Source organism: Triplophysa dalaica, chromosome 17, assembly GCF_015846415.1.
Source record: "Triplophysa dalaica isolate WHDGS20190420 chromosome 17, ASM1584641v1, whole genome shotgun sequence".
Taxonomy (NCBI): Eukaryota; Metazoa; Chordata; class Actinopteri; order Cypriniformes; family Nemacheilidae; genus Triplophysa; species Triplophysa dalaica.
In genome coordinates, this window is record NC_079558.1 from 11,082,670 (window position 1) to 11,099,614 (window position 16,945).

The 16,945-nt window shown below is 39.3% G+C and overlaps 1 protein-coding gene across 5 annotated transcripts; it reads right to left on the bottom strand.

Moving 5' to 3' along the window:
• Nucleotides 1-281: 281 nt before the first annotated feature.
• mpp3b (MAGUK p55 scaffold protein 3b) lies at nt 282-16,300 on the bottom strand. Of its 5 annotated transcripts, XM_056771745.1 has the most exons (20): nt 16,176-16,260; nt 13,823-13,900; nt 12,437-12,551; nt 12,225-12,343; nt 11,470-11,547; nt 11,249-11,329; nt 10,769-10,906; nt 10,240-10,321; nt 9,231-9,316; nt 9,033-9,107; nt 8,731-8,927; nt 8,521-8,585; nt 7,972-7,992; nt 4,304-4,345; nt 2,889-3,047; nt 2,728-2,808; nt 2,087-2,180; nt 1,829-1,937; nt 1,398-1,520; nt 282-1,272 (listed from the first exon to the last, which is right to left on the bottom strand). In XM_056771745.1, the coding sequence occupies exons 3-20, from the start codon at nt 12,459-12,461 to the stop codon at nt 1,093-1,095; spliced, it is 1,755 nt and encodes a 584-aa protein (XP_056627723.1). In that variant the 5' UTR covers nt 12,462-12,551; nt 13,823-13,900; nt 16,176-16,260; the 3' UTR covers nt 282-1,092. The 5 variants fall into 5 exon arrangements, with proteins under 5 accessions (XP_056627723.1, XP_056627724.1, XP_056627721.1 ...); XM_056771746.1 differs by lacking the exon at nt 13,823-13,900 and having other exon boundaries at nt 4,304-4,342; nt 16,176-16,300; XM_056771743.1 differs by lacking the exon at nt 13,823-13,900 and having other exon boundaries at nt 16,176-16,300.
• Nucleotides 16,301-16,945: the final 645 nt, after the last annotated feature.

A 16,945-nucleotide genomic window follows, 5' to 3' on the forward strand; every position in this document is an offset into this window, starting at 1 on the left:
AATTGACATAACTGTTTATAACCAAATATATTTTTGTAATGATTTGTGAATTGATCACAGGATTAGACATTGATGACACATGAGAGGTTTAAACAATCACCTATGAACAAGTCTTGTGTTGACTACTACTACCATCTGCTGCTGGGTAGCTGTATTAGCAGCATGTAATGTAAAGAAATCTAACCAGATGTCTAAAAGTCATTTAACTGTATGTAGACATACAAGTATTAATATGTAGACATATTATTTATCAACTTATTTGAAAAAAATACTAATAAACACAGTTTTAAAAGTAGATTTTATAATAACAATTTACATCCAAAAATATTCCATATATTCTAAAATGGCACACATTCGTTACATTTTAAACAACATTCATAACATTTTGAACAACACTTTACTGTAAATGGGCCTAATGATGTTATCATGCCTTTATGCTTTTTGACTCAATGTAGCAATTGCCTAATGAACTACATCATACAGAAATACATCAGTCATCAACTTGATATACAAAAAACACTGACAATTACAAGTGTATAATGAGAGGCTGTGTCCAGATATGAAATATTGCCTCTTATTTTACACAAATAAAAACACTGAAATGATTTGCCAATGTACAGTGTGAAATTTGCAACATTTTCAGTTACATTCATCTAAATATACACTGCCAGCATAAGAAAACAAAACAAAAGACCTTCACACTAGACAGTTTGCCTGATGTAAACATAACCTCAACTTGGACACAGTGAGTAAACTTGCAGCCGAGCAGTCTTGCATCATGATATTTATATAAAAATATGGACGTCTGCCAGATCAGCTACATCATTTCCATCATCTAGAAACAAAACCTATTAGATTTCTTGTCAAGCTTCTTCCATGCAAAATATAAATCAAACTCTTCACTAGTACAGCTGAACAACAAACCGCCAGGACGTCCAACTTTGACACCTTTATCTCGCTTTGTCTAACTTCAGTTGAACAGAATGAAACAATTACAGACAAACAACAGACTCAGATAGAGGCAGACAGAGGCAGATAGGACTATGGTTCCATTACACCATATGCAAGAATAGCTACGGGAAGCACAGAAGATCAAGATCGGACCCAGCTGACAGGCACCCACTGTGGCTCTCTCTCAAGTCGTTCCAGAATATTCCTCAGCTCCAAACAGCCACTGGCAGAGTCCTGTTTTATCAGGACCCTGTCCACTAGATGGCCATATTGTTGGTCCATTTGTTCGGCTGACTGCCTCATATCCTGCAGATCTTCATCCTTTTAACAACAGGACAGGAAGTATAACACAAAACAGAATATTGTTAGACTATATTCGATTTTATACAATATTAAGGTAGTAAAATAACATAGAAGTACGGCACTAAGGGTAATATGTGTCTCACTATGATGTGTCCATTGTCATCATTTCCTGGTGATTTGCTGCGTAGTTGGCGAGTCTCGGGAACATAAGGCTTTACAAAGATCACGTAGGCCTTAAACTCGGGTGTACGAAGAATTTTTAGGGCCTGGGAATGAGGTTCATAAAATAGCCAAAGTGTATAAAAAGTTATCAATCATGTACACCTCAAAGAACCAAGAAGAGAGTCCATACGTACAGTATACCTATATATACCTTGTAATAATCTAGTACTTTGTCGTTTCATAATAGCCTCTCACAAGAAAGCTATATCTTCAGTACTCAATTTGGGTCTAATTTTAGTCTAAAAGTATTAGTCATCTGAAGGCCCCTTGTAGGCCACGGAACCACATTGAGAACAACAGCTTTAGAGAATAACTGCAAGAGAACTGTAAATAACAGAAGTGTAACATTTACCTCAGGTTGAACGTCTACCAGACAAACTTTATTTCTCGCCAGGACACTCCGTATCGCCTCAAGACTCGTTCCATATTGGTTATTCTTATATTCACCATATTCAATAAACCTGGACAAACAGAGTATGCAGTTGTTACTGTACATGTACACGACATAATAACAACCATGAAAATGTATGGCATATATGAATCGATAGGCATTGAAAAATGGTGCATTAGGCATTTAGATAAATACATTTTCTTTATAGATCTAACATACTTATTAGATTGGATGTCAGCCTCAAAGGCCTGCTTAGAGATGAAGTGATATTCAATGCCCTCCTTCTCGTGGCTCTTCCTGGATCTTGTTGTATCTGTTAGAAACAGTAAAATATTATACCATGTAGCAGTGCAGTTTTGTGACGAAGAAAAAAACATAGTGTAGTGATTTCTGATAAATGACATGCAGTTCCTTTACAATTCAATTAGATTTACATACAGTATGTGCTTTTAGCTGAAGCTGTTATCCAAAGCGATTTACAGCAATAAGGAAAACTGTAAAAAGTGATTAATATTGGGGAGCCAATAAAAGACGGTTTTATCAAACATTTGGTATATAAACTGCTTAAATTGAAAAAAGTAATAAAACCCTCACCCTCATCTTACACAAAATGCACGCTGATCACTGGGTGTTTTTACTTTTATTTAAAAAAAATTATGTGAGATCAGTATTTCTGACCTCTTTCTAATCCTTTTACATGAAAAAATATATATATATACTACTACTACACTAAATTTCAACATTGCTTTATTCCTTTGATCGTGACTAACCTTAGCTTAGGCACAAAGTGAAAGAATTAAAGATGATTAAAGATTTCCCTAATCTCTTACATTAACAGAGAACAGAGAACGGTAACTCACGTGGCACTGCGACGCCGTACCGATGAGGATTCTCAGCAATCACCTTCTGCTTCAGCTCATTGATTCGAGCACCAAGAGAACCTGCAGGAGGGAAAGAAAGCAAAACTGAAGTACAAAGGCAAACAAAATGAAGAAGTTAGATTGTATTGTGTTGAGCTTACCTATTAGCACCACAAGTCTTGGTTTATCGTGAAGTCTCATCTGATATAAAGTCACCTCTTCATATATGAAAAACTCAGTTTCTCCGGACTCTGGATGAGACTCTGCTGTCGAACCCTGATGATCCTTGCGGCTCAGCCTGAAACTTCTCCTGAGACCAGCTGTGAAAGATTAGATATATGAACAGAAAATACAGTGGATATACAGAGGATGGTAGAATCACATAAAAAAAGTGGAAAGTGATTCGTCCTCCAAAATTGAAATGCCTCATACTGAACCAAGACACAAAAAGAAGCTTTTAGTTGCTGATTTTATATAAGAATTATCTGAGAAGCACTTCACCACACAATGTTAGCCAAAGTTATTAAAGTTTACTGAATTAAAACTTTTACAACATTTCTGTTAATTGACATATTTTCTAAATATGATATATAAAATATTGATATATGAATATATGAAAGAAAACTAGAAATGTTGCCTAAGCAATAAACTAAAATGAGTAGATGGAACCGAAATATTGAGTGAAAAAAACTAAAATAAAGTAAATATCAATATAAAAATTAAAAAGCATTTCAAAATAATATAACAAATAAAATAAGTATTTTTTTTATTTTAAACTAAAATTAACAAAAACATATATAAAAAAAATATTTTAGTAATTTTAGCGCTTTTAGTAAAATTACAGAAATATCACAAATTTACAAGAAAAACATGGAAAACATATTATTTTCATTTTTTTATGGTTTATTGGTGGCATCCCAGCTGCCAGAAAAATGCTTTTTTTTACAATGTTTAAAAAACTCTATCCATGGATACTGCTTTGTTTACACTTTGCATACAATGCAAAAAGAAGATATAGAGTTTAGTTTAAAGCAATCTATTCACCTAATTGCGAAAGAAATGTGGTACCTGAGTAAAATTCCCAGGAAAAAGCCTGGCCACAGGATGGTGTCACCGCCTTACACTTTGGAGAAACTACAACTAATGTTAGACCGTCACACATCCAACATTACTCTACAAAGACCATCGCAAGCATTCAGCCATGCCAAAGCCTTCATAAGCCATTTGCCTGATGCAATAGTCCCCTGACTACAGCAGTGCTCCTTCGCTTTCACAATAAGTTCCACAAACATAAAAGAGCATCACTCTTTGTCGCTCTTAGCAAACAGAACACATTAAAACCCAAATGACCAAAGCACGCATTGAAAAAATGTTCGAAGCCAGCAGCAGAGCAAAGGGCTGTCACTACGAGAATGACCCATGGCATCTTAGGATGCACCAAGCCCATGAGGAACGTAGTCAAGTGCACAATAAAACCAAGAGACATTTAAAGCATCTCACTCTGCGTAACAAAGCATCATCCAGAGCCAAGGCAATGTGGAGTGGATTTTAGTGTATGGGGAGTGCATGCTCTCACCAATGTGGTGTCCACTTCCACTGCCCTCACTATCACAGTCTTCTGGTGGGTGGGTTGGGGTCAGGGAGAACGGAAGAGATGGCACGAAGGGGTACAAGCAAGGAAAGGACAATCAGTAGGGTGGTGGGAAATATTTCACAAGGATATTTTACAGGTTTCTCAGCAGAGGACAGAATTACTGGAGAGCGAAGCCAAACCGCAACGGTAAAATAGAGGCAGCAAACGCTGAGCAAACATATAAATTGCAGAAATGACGGAATTCAGATATTCACACAAGTCTTGCAATTGAAAAAAAATATTCTTTTTTATGCAGACAGTTGAAACACTGTACGGGATTCATTCATTTTTTAGTCATGATTTTATGATGGTGACTCACCAAGTACGTTGCTAATGTTTTATGTCATTAATGTATTGATGTTGGTTTTACGTTTGTAATAAAATTATATGTACACACACCTTTAATAAATGTATATTTGAAAAAATAAATAATTGTAAAAAATTCAAGGTGATTTAATTTGTTTTCTTAAAAAAAAGGTAATTATCTGATATTTTTAGGATAAACTATACCACTCTCTAAAAACAGTTGTGTTAAAACAACACTTCCCTTTCTGTCGGTCTCTCGACGTTGTGTCGAGAACGACAGATGGGGGTTCGCCCTTGACAAATAATAGAAAATCAACAAATAGAAAAGGCCAATGAAATTTGGCGAATGAAATTTGGATTCCGGGCTCCGCCCCCGGATATCCGGTATAGAAGGAAGCCGGCGTGCAGCATTCACTTACCTTTTGTTCTTCAGAGCCTTCGCTCATGACTACGAACAGAACGAATTCCATGAATTCCTCTTCTTCTACATTGCCGGATCTAAGACGTGTTGCAGCGGATCGTCCTTACCTGCAGCGACCTTCCCCTGGGCGTCTCGGCGATTCCGGAGGTGTTAGAGATATTTTCTAAAAAAGTCCTTTTCAGGACTGACTGAGCAATCTCCAGCGCGGCATGTCCCGCTGTTCTCTTGGGTGCGGCACCCTCATTGAGGAGGGGGTTGGACACGATCGCTGCGTTAGGCGTCTGGGCGTCCAGCACGCTGAAGCAGCGTTCGTTGACACATCTGCCGGCACTGCAGCTGATCTTCCTACGGGAACCAGCCACCATTGCGTCTGCTACCTGGGCTGTGACATCTGTGGCTACGGCCCTGATGACCACCCACGTAGCAGCGTTAGTGATATGGGGAACTCCGCGAACGTAAACCCGCCAGTCAAGTGCTCACGGGCAGATCGCACCCCGATTCGCTCTTCTAAGCGTTCCCCAACCGGCGGTGGTATACCGTCCGGATCCTCACGCACACACTCGGAAACGATGTGTGACGTAGATGAGATGTCGCTCGCAGCATCGGTGGGAGACTGGCATCCGACTCTGACGAATCCAAGCTCCACCCCCAGCGGTCGAGTTCAGGAGGAAGCAGAAGTGATGTCATCCATGCTAACCCGGGGATGCGTGGTTCCTGAGGTCGGAGCGCGGTGCAAACCGCGCCCACCCCGGACGCCATGTTTTTCCCGGAGGTGCATGAGGAGCTGTGTAAAACTTGGAGCGCTCCACTCACGGACCGTTCCAGAGAAACCAGCTCCGGCTCCCTTACTTCCCTCGTTGGTGGGGCAGCCAAAGGCTACGTCGAGATCCCCCGGGTGGAACGGCCCCTGCGGTGCACCTGTGCCGCGGGCGGCTACCTCCTTGGGGGAATCGGCCACGCCTACCGTCCAAAGCGTGTAGGACTTCGGCATCACTGGTGTCGAAGCCTTACACTGCCGCTGGCCAGGCTGCCTCCTCTCTCTATGCCATGGCCATCCTGCAGGTCCGCCAAGTCAGGGGAGAGGAAAGTTTCTAGGGCAACACGACCTGGTCACCAGGTTCCTAAGGGGCGCGAGAGGGCGGAATCTGCCTCATCTCCGCCCCATACCCTCTTGGGACCCTAAGTGCTCCTGGGGAGCCTCAGTGCCCCCCAAGAGCCCCACGGAGGTTCCGATCTTCCTCACAGAGTAAGACTGCCCTCCTGACAGTGCTCACTTCCTTCAAGAGGGTAGGGGACCACCGAGCATCCTCCGTGTCCCTGGATTGCCTTAAATTCGGCCCTGGAAACTCTCACGTTATCTTGAGACCCAGGCCCGGATGCGTGCCCAAGAAGTTCCCACTACTCCCTCCGGGGCCAAGGCCATCCCGGCCCTTAGGCCGGGATACCATGTGAGCTATCACAGATAGCTCTAACCGGACCTAGTGCTACCGGACGTCTGTAACACCCCCTCTGTGGGCTGTTCCGTCTGATGTATCCTCATGAGAATGGTTCCCACTCCTGGTAACCCATGAGCTTCCCCAGGTGGACCTCCACCTTGCGGTTAACTACCCAGTCCGCACGTTCCATGCGTTCTCCTCCAAGGACGAGACCATACCTATATCCACCATATTCCTCTCCACGGGTAGGAGGTGGCCTCTGCAGCGCTTCTCTGATTAAGAGTTGCGCTCACCCGGTGTAAACCCGAGCAGGACGGCCTCTCGCCAGTAGAGAGCTAAGGCCTCGTCCTCGAAAGGTTACCGGTCAGGGCTGTACCCATCTTTCTCCTGGAAAGCTCTGGAACCCCCCGACCACCACACTGGAAGGTTACAGTTTCGCGAAAGCATCCAGCTGACACGCCCAGGCTTGTTACTGTCGCTTCGCTAGAGATTGTGACGCGATACAGCGTTGTGGCGTTTTCCATAGGCAACCCCATCTGTCGTTCTCGACACAACGTCAAGAGACCGACAGAAAGGGAACGTCTTGGTTACGTATGTAACCTCAGTTCCCTGATGGAGGGAACTTATGCCACAAACACGTATCGTATTCTGCTGCAGTCGTGAGAGGCTCTCAGGCTCTTCAGAACAAAAGGTAAGTGAATGCTGCACGCCGGCTTCCTTTTATACCGGATATCCGGGGGCGGAGCCTGGCATGCAAATTTCATTCACCAAATTTCATTGGCCTTTTCTATAGTAGTCAGAGTTGATTGGTTCTCAAGGGCGAACCCCCGTCTGTCGTTCTCTACACAACGTCTCGTTCCCTCCATCAGGGAACTGAGGTTACATACGTAACCAAGATGATTTTATTCATTAATGTGTTGTCCTTAACTGAACACAACTCTGTCTTACACCTTTGTGTTACTTTAACATAACTTAGGTTGTCCCTTTATTTCACATGAAATTAACACGTAATCTGTTAGATAGCATACCACAAACAGTGTGTTAATTTTAACACGGGCTTTTTAAGAGTGCACAATTACTTTGATTTGGTAAACAAAAACTTTTTAAATGTGACAATATCTGTAAACAAAAGTCAAAAAAGCAAAACAAATAATAATAAAGGATTTACTGTTGTAAATTGGTCGGATAAACCAACGGATACTTTGGGCCAGTTACAATATATACACAGTCACTATATTTTAACTAACTAATAACTAGGTTGTTCTAATCAACAAACTTTGTCTAAAAATATGTATTAAATACATTCTAATGTATATCTAGATAGAAGCAACAGAAGTAAAGAGAATGTCATGGCATTGACCCATTTACAGATAGGACCTACTTTTGAGAACATTAAAAACCTATGACTCAATGATTTTTTTCGACTGCATTTCGTCAAAATCACTTACCTTTATCACAAGTCTGATCACCTGGGGAAAGCATAATGAGGAAACAAACACAACAGCTGAAACACGAATAAATACAAAAGGCGAATAAATAAGGAATACTGCAACAAGTACCCTATTGTCATTAGTGAGTACAGTAAAATATAATCACTCTCATTCTGGAAACTTGATGGAAAAAATCAATGTTTTTCAGAAGAAGGAAACTATATAATACTTTAAAAATATATAAACTTGAGAAGCACTTTTTAATACTTTTTCATTGTTAGATTAGGGCAAAACCCAGTGACATGGTTTTGTAAGGACAGCGACGATATATCCGAGTCCTAAAAAGACAGGGAATTGTTGTTTTATGATGTTCTAACATACCAACAAATTCCACTATTTGCTGATTACTCCTTCTAAAGGTTTATCACACTGCGAAGATGTTTGTAATCTTCTAGTTGTCTGGTCAATAATAGCTGCATTTGCATATAATGTGTTTTAATATCAGACGGATCATTAGCTATGCTGCAAGTAGTGGGTGACCTTGAGCAGTAGCTTCTGAGAACTTACATTGTGCTGCTCTGGGTGATTTTGGGCTCTGGTAAGTTCCCATTTTCATTCTATACAGCAGTCGTCTAAAAATGTAAGAGGTAATGACAAACACATGTTAATAAAGTATCTATCTTCCAAGATCTGGACACACATTCAGATGTGTGTGTCAAGGGGCTGGTGACAGTAAATAAATAATAATTGTTGATGACCATGTTGACATTGTTGTACCTCTCCTGGAACTGTTTTGAAGGAATAAGTCCAGCTCGCAGGTTGCTGTCTCCCACCCGTTTGGCCTGCCACCACGTTGGGTCATCCTGACCTACCACCTGCAGGATGTCCCGACACTGGAAAGGTAGTCCCGCCTCCTGACAGGGCGTGGCTTTGTCTTCAAATGGTGTGTAATCAAACATGGCTCTTAAATAGACCTTAATACAAACATAAAATAATTTGTTAATGCTGTTGTTGCTTCACAATTTTAATTTTTACTAAAAAAATATATATATCAATATCTAAACTGTGATTTTATTCACCTTACTGTCTTTGAATTTGTCCTCCTCCTTAATGGCAGGGATTATCTTCAAAGTGATCGAGCCTTGAGATTGAGACTGCATCCCACCGAGACAATAAACATCAAGGACACTTAATCACAAAAGTGCATTTTGGTTGATAAGGTATATGGTCGGGAATGACTCAGCTTTTGTGAAAGTAAGGACGAATCGTGCACATACCAGAATCTGGCTGATTTCCTCAGGACGTTTGTGTATGATTAGATTTCCATTGACCTCCCTGAGCTCATCTCCAACATGCACCAGACCTAGAGGAGCATTCAGGCAACATTAGTCACAGTGCATTCAAAACACATTGGGGTCTAGCATCAATTTTAAATGCATTGCTCTCCTAATTCCTCAACTCAACTCAACTCAACTTTATTATATAGCGCTTTTTACAATTTTCATTGTTACAAAGCAGCTGTACATGAGACACATTTAATACAAGTATGAATTCTAAAGCAGCCCCCCCGGCCAGGCAGATAGTGCAAAACAATATGCAAACGGTGGTCAAAATATCTTCTATTGTGTTCAACGGAACTTAAAATATTACACAATTATTTTTCCTACTATAGAAGTCAATGGAATCCCAGAACTGTCGGTTGCTAACATTCTCTCACATATCTTTCTTTGTGTTAAAAAAATTTTTTTACAGGTTTGAAACAACTAAAGGGTGAGTAAAATATGAGTTTTTTAATGACGTAATTTTTTGGACGACCTATCCCTTTAATTGTCATTCAATACAATCATAAATCATTTTCATAAAGAGTAAAATTTCCATTACATAAAATCCATTTTTGTATATTCCCAGTGTAATCTGTAATCCCCAGCAGAGCATAATCTCAAGGATGTTAGTCAATATTTTGCTTGTTATTAAAAATCCTGCTGCCCAGAACGCTATTAATATCAACAAAATCATGATTCTGTTGTGAGTACAGTTTCGCCTCATTGCTTTGTATTTTTTTTGTACAAACAAAATGTATTTTTTGTTTTGTATATTTTAAGTGATTCATAATTATTCATATTACTTGTGAGACACTGGAATTTGACATTCATGTTACCTTTCACAGTTTTTGATTTACATGCTCTCTATCTGTGTCATCACAGATTATGTTACACCAAATCTGCCTTTTCTATCTAGCCACAGTGAAAAAACTGAGAAAGGGGGAGTGTCCAGGATGTCACTTACCGCTGCGGTCAGCTGCCCCGCCCCTCATGATTCTAGCAACTACCACCGCTCCAGTATCCTCGTCCCTGCGGATAGTCGCACCCTAAAAAGACAAAACAACATGCTACAGCAAACCACATTTATCACAATCAATGACATAATATAAAGACATGTAAATACAGCATATCAAACGCTGAAAATATTAGGTCAGTAGGAATAAACATTTACAGTTGCAGCACAACTAACAGAAAACCATCCAATCCGAACACTGACATCTGTGAAATATTTTTTTACTTTCAAACTTTTAGCTAGATACCCATAGTAGGGTACATAAATACTATGGTAGTCAATAGGGGAGGAGATCTGTTTTATAACTGACAGTCTTCCAAATATCTTCCTTTGTGTTTTGCAGAAATTTTTAATTTATTTATACAGGTTTGGAACACCCCAAAGGTGAGTAAAGGACGACAGAATTTTCTTTTTGGGGTGAACTATCCCTTTAATATAACATTATTTAATGCAGAAAGCGATGTTTTATGATGAAACTCACAAGAGGCTCCTTGTTCTTCACCAATCGGACAATTTTCACAGATTCTTCTTCTAATTCATCATCTAGATCATCTGGCAGCGGGGGGAGCACAGGGTCAAAGTTTTTCTGTGCCACAGTGTCATGTACTGTTAGCACTGCCTGGTGGAGAAAAATTACAACAATAGTTGTAAAACTACTTTATTAGTGATGTGGAAGAAAAGGTGTATAGGCCTATGTGTGTAAAATGTATGCATTTATGCTTAAAAATTAAAACACAATCTAATATAGGTCTAATAGAAACTGCTGACTGTGTTTCGTCATGCAATCAAATAAATACGGATTAGAAAATGAATGTAACATTTTACAGTAGCTGTATATCAGGAACTTACAATGAACAATACTTTTACGGATGAGTACAGCTTTTGGTAATTTCTAGAAATGTTGATTCATTAAAAAAAATATTGTTTCAATATTGTTTCATTAACTGTAAGAGGTTTGAACCTTCACATGTGGAGCAGTCAGTAGTGTTAATAATTCTCTCTCATCTTCATCCAGTGGTCCATTCTGTAGCTCCTCTGCAAGCTGTCAATCAAACCACATGATCAATGTTGTGAGAACCATATTTTTGGTGTCACCACAGCAAGAATATCCGTAACAATAATTTCACTTATGAATTCAAAATCATCAGTCAACGTTTGCAGTAAGAGGAGAAACAGACTCACGTCCTCCGCTAAATAGGAGGCGCTGTGGAGCACAGGGATCGGGCTTTGGAGCTGAAACTGCCTCAATCGTTCATGGATCTGCAAATAACGGTCAGTATATGAGAATTGTTATATAGAACATTTTAATTTTCAGAAAATAAATTTACAAATTTGTATATTTCACATTTTTAATAAAGGCATGACCATGTGCAATATTCCATCAGAAACTAGTTGCTAAACTGCTACTGCAATAATATAAGAACATATTGTCGCTGTCCTTCTGATGCCTCGTACCTGCGTCCAAATTCGCTGATTTTCAGGAAATGAAAAAAATAAAAAATAAAATTATTATTAAATACCGTGTTGTAAAAGTTGACCTTGTATCGGTTAGATATTTGCAAAACCAACCCTGTCTCCGAAATTGTATACTATGAAAGTATGCACTGATTTATATGAAGTACAAATATGAATTTGACCGTTGCCCAGCTCCCGTGGCATCATGGGACAGAGAAGTGTACATGTGATGCACACTCACAAATCTCGGCAGACATTTCTCGCCTACTGTTTTGTGCATACTGAGGTTTCGGACATACTACTCAAGACTCATACTAATTTTCGCCTACTATATAGTATGGAAGTGCTATTTCGGACGCACGGTTAGTGACAGACATAAAGGGTGACGAATAATGATGATTTCTGGAAAAACAATCATGAAGTATAGAGATATAAGATTTCAGAATGACAGCAGCTATATATAGTCATCATGCATTACATACTTTCATTAAATGGCTGAGGCTCCTTTCACTGAAGACCTCTCTGAGAAAGACCAGGTCCTCCTTATGGTTTGCTTCTGGGTGAAGCTGAGAGGTTAGGAGTGCTAGCATCTCATGTAAACCTGCAGCAAATAAAATAATGCAGTGTTGAGATTGTATTGTTATGCTGAAAGGGATTAAACGATATCGTCATGACTGCTGAATGAAGTACCCACCGGTGACAGGTGACAGAACAGGCATGGCTGATCATGAGACAGTCAGAGATGCTGGAAAAACGATTCTTCTCCCTTTTCTCTTAGGTCGCTCAGAATGCAGGTTCATCCGAAAGACCTGTTATCCACAAAAAAGAAAGAATCAATAAAAAATGTTTTTGCACAAAACGGCATCGGGAAACCCCTTTCCTGATCCATTTCTAATCCACTGCCAGTGTTGTAAATAATAAATATCAATTTAAGAGGTATTGGACCAAACTAAAGTCATGAGGCAATGTTAAAAAATGTAATGCTCATTTGACTACTTTCATTAAAATGCATTCATTTACATTTCATATTTACATTACAGATAATATTACTGTTTGGATACATACGGAGGTTCATTGTCAAAACGTTATTAAAAGAAAATGAAAAACATCTTTAAAATGGCATTACAGTACATAGCATTTAGTTCCATTAGAAGATTACAGTATAAAATGTTGCATCAATATCAAGTTACAATAAACAAATAACAAAACATCAGTCTTCAATGGGGTATATAGTAGCTATGGTCGGCCCTAGATCTGAGCAAGATAGTATAGGAAGTAGAAACGTGATCACCTAACCCCCTAAAAGAGTCCCATGGAAATTAATCTCATGACAACAACAGTCAACATTTTATCACGTTCTTTCACCCCAGGAGATGGGCAAAATTACAGGACAGTTATTTATAAATTGCTTTGAACTTGTTTCTTTTTTTGGTTAGACTTAGTCCTACTGAAAAAGCATTATTTTCAGATGGACAAAGTATTGTGTGAGCTAATATAATAATTTATCCGGTCTGCACATCAAAACAGCCAAATGGCAATAAACACTACCGATAAGGCAATTTGATTCCCTCAACTGTGAATATTTAGAAAAAGCATCTGTAAGCAAGTGAAAAAGAAAAACATTGTGCAAAACATTCAATACTTTTGTAAAATATTTTGTCAATTTAAGAAAGAATATTACCAAAAATATGGGTGGTGTAATTAAAAGCAGGCTGAAGATATTTAATTCATATATAGGCCCAAAATGTATATCTTAGCTTATCAATAATGTAGATTAAATTCTAAACATTCTAAAGTTGGCATATTTAACACAAGGAGTTCAAACCCTGATATGTGTGGTCAAATTTTGAGGGTAGTTACGATGTTTGAATTTGGTACAGCTTGTACCAGACCAGCTGCAGCCTTACCAGGACTTTTGGTTTTCTGAAAGCCGGTTAATCCATCCTGATTCTCTCGAAAAAAATCCAGAAGCATCTCTCATTTTCTCTTTCTCTCTGATTATGACGTTCTACATGGAAAGATTACGCAGGATTGTGTCTCTCTTCATCTCATGCTGCAGATGCATTAGGAGGATTCTCACCAGACATATGCTCAGATCAGGCATCTCTCACTGCTACTTTACAGCCCAGCTTTCTGTTTGAAGTGACATCTATCTCACCTGCACCCACATAAGAAATCTAATCACATCAAAATCATTCGGGTTAAATAATAAACGGACACCTTGAGAATTTCTGTATTTATTCATTCACCCCAACTACATCTCCACACTTGGACACAATTGTTTCACATACGGTAATGGCACAAAGAAATTTGGTTTTAAGCCACACTGCAGGGTTTTCCAAAATGATAAAGTAAGACTCATACAAAAATACTTTTCTTGTTGTATTTGGGTGCTCGAGACATTTCTGGAAAGCAACCATTTGCTAGGGAGATCCAGCCAATGAAGAAAAGACCTACTGCTAAAAAATAACCCTTGATGACAATACCAGCATAAATACCAGCAGCCGGGCACAAACCAACTAAATACTAAGTTCGTTGTTGTAGACAAATGCTGTGCTCCAACACAGTCTCAAGGGAAACGCAACACTTTAGTTTTTGCCCCCATTTTTCATGAGCTTAACTCAAAGATTTAAGACTTTTTCTATGTACACAAAGGCCTATTACTCTCAAATATTGTTCACATATCTGTCTAAATCTGTGTTATTGAGTACCTCTCCTTTGCCGAGATAATCCATTCATCTCACAGATATGGCATATCAAGATACTCATTAGACAGCATGATCATTGCACGGGTGTTGGCCACCACCTAAAATATGTACGACTTCTTTGGAAATCAGGTTTTATATATATATATATATATATAAACATACGTACACACGTGATCTGTGTAATAAAAGTCATGCTGAGTAAAACGAAAAAAAGTTGTGCTGAGTGACACGAAAAAAGGAAGAAATTCATGTCCATGTACACAAATTAATAGATTCCAAATTTCGTGCCTATGCAATGAATTACCTTGAGAATAAGTTGTGTTTTCACACCAATGCGAAGCATAGCGTAGTGAACACAGGAGTGGAGATAGATTTCTTATGTACATTTAAAATAGTTATTTTTTAATTGTACTGTAAAATATCTATTAGTCATTGTTAAGGTCTGTTTTGTTTTGGGCCTCATCATGTGCCCTTCCATTTAAGTACCTGTGATATGATAATTATTAGTATATTTAAGTCATGCAGGTTGATATGTTTACATTACACAAGTTAAATAAATATACATTTATGGACTGTTACATATACAGGCACCAAAATTAAGTAATGTCTGCCAAACTTTCATCAATTTTAGTAGCCACAGCTACCAAAAAATGTATGCATTCCTGTTTGCATGCAGTCTGGGTCTCTAGTTTGAGCTTTGTCTGACTTTTTCAATGCCATCCCCTCTCTTTTGAATAAAACAGGGGGTCTTCTGCCCAGTCCTTGCTCTCACAGACTGATTCATGTGAGGCTGAAAACATGCCCCGCTGGGGACAAGGTCATTTGGCCATCCTTCTGCCACCATCTGTCCTCTCTACCATTATACACGGCTAAAGCCCACCACTAGTAATAACTGCTCGGCCTCTCTCTTTCCCTTTTGTGAATGTGTGTATAGGATACATACTTTAGATGCTTGAATACAAGCATTGACATCAAATAACTATCTGTTGGGAGCAGATTCATTTAAACAGCAGTCTGTGAGATCTATGGGATACAGCCAAATGAACCCAACTTCAGAATTTCAGAAAACTGCATGTCAAATCAAAACTCATCACAATATGAGTCATAATATATGCACCTGAAATCATTTTTGATAAGAGTAGAATCATAAGTTGACGCATACAGTAGAAGCATGCATGTACACATGTTTGCTTTCTTTTAAAGTTTCAATTGACTTCTTAAGAGCTAGTGATGTTTTATATCCCCTAATCTTTACAAAAACATTTTTGCATTCAGACATATTTGGCTGGTCCCCACAGGGTATTCAGAATGTTACAACCACGTAGTTGTGACATAAGACAAATCACAGGTGCATAGCAAGACGTTCAAGACTGCCCAAGATGCAGTAGAAAGAGAAGCATACGAGGGACAAAAGGAGGCAGTCTGCAGAACTCTAAAATACAACTTCACATCTTCATCTCTATTAAAACAGCAATATCACTGTGACAAACTAAAGGCAATACAAGGATTGTTAAGGGATATCCAGCATCTGTGTCTACCTTATCCCAAATGAGCATCCCAGAGTCTTCCCAAAAGCGGTCCGGCACTGAACGTGGACAGCCAAAGGAAAAACCATAACTGGATGCTGAGATCCTTTTAAGTACTGAATCCCCCCCCTGCTGTTCATTCTTTCTGCGCATTAAACATCAAGCCATGCAAACAAAAGAACGCCCCTGTATCGCTTACCTTTCACTGTGTGTGTGTGTCTGTGTGTGAGCGAGAGAGAGTATTTCCGCTGACATGGAGATACCCTCAGCATCTCTGTGTTAATACCTGCTAAACTGACTCAAATCTCTGTTAGTATGTCTCGTTCACTCCCTTCCCCCTGCCTCCCTCCCTCCCTCCCTCCCTCAGTCTCTCTCTCTCTCTCTCTCTCTCTCTCACTCTCACTCTCTCTCTCTCTCTCTCACTCACATACACACACAATCTTCAGCCCTCCCTCAATCTCTTGCTCTATCACCATCCCCCACTGCTCCTCTTCCTCTCACTCTTATCTAATGATTCTTGCTGTGAAATACCAGGAGCTGATAGGCAGTTTCAGCTTGGCTCTATAAAGTATAGTGCTTCGGTTCTATCAAAAGCGTGAATCAAACACAAGTTGTGTTTTCTGTCCTATGGCTTTCTTAACCTTTTATACGATAATAGAAGTAGGCTGTCTTGTGTGGGGAAATTGAGCATGGACACAAGAAAATAAGCATAAATACATTTTAACAGACGTTTTAGCATCATTAAAGGATGCACATTGGGATCTCTTGTTGTTTCCCAAATGACATATATTATGCACAATGTACTTAAAGGCATTGTTCATCCAGAAATGTAAATTCTGTCATAATTTACTCACCCAAACCTGTACGACTTTCTTCTACAGAACGCAAAAGAAGATATTTTGAAGAATGTTGGTTACCAAGCGATGGCGGTAGCCATTCACTTGCATTGGTTTTGTGTCCATACAATAG

Excerpts from the sequence above, each read along its gene's own strand:
- mpp3b (XM_056771743.1), bottom strand. The coding sequence starts at position 12,461 with ATGCCTGTTCTGTCACCTGTCACCG. Across the intron at positions 12,344-12,436 it reads TGTTCTGTCACCTGTCACCG|GTTTACATGAGATGCTAGCA; the intron begins GTGGGTACTTCA and ends TATTTGCTGCAG. Across the intron at positions 10,907-11,248 it reads TGACTGCTCCACATGTGAAG|GCAGTGCTAACAGTACATGA; the intron begins GTTCAAACCTCT and ends TTTCTCCACCAG.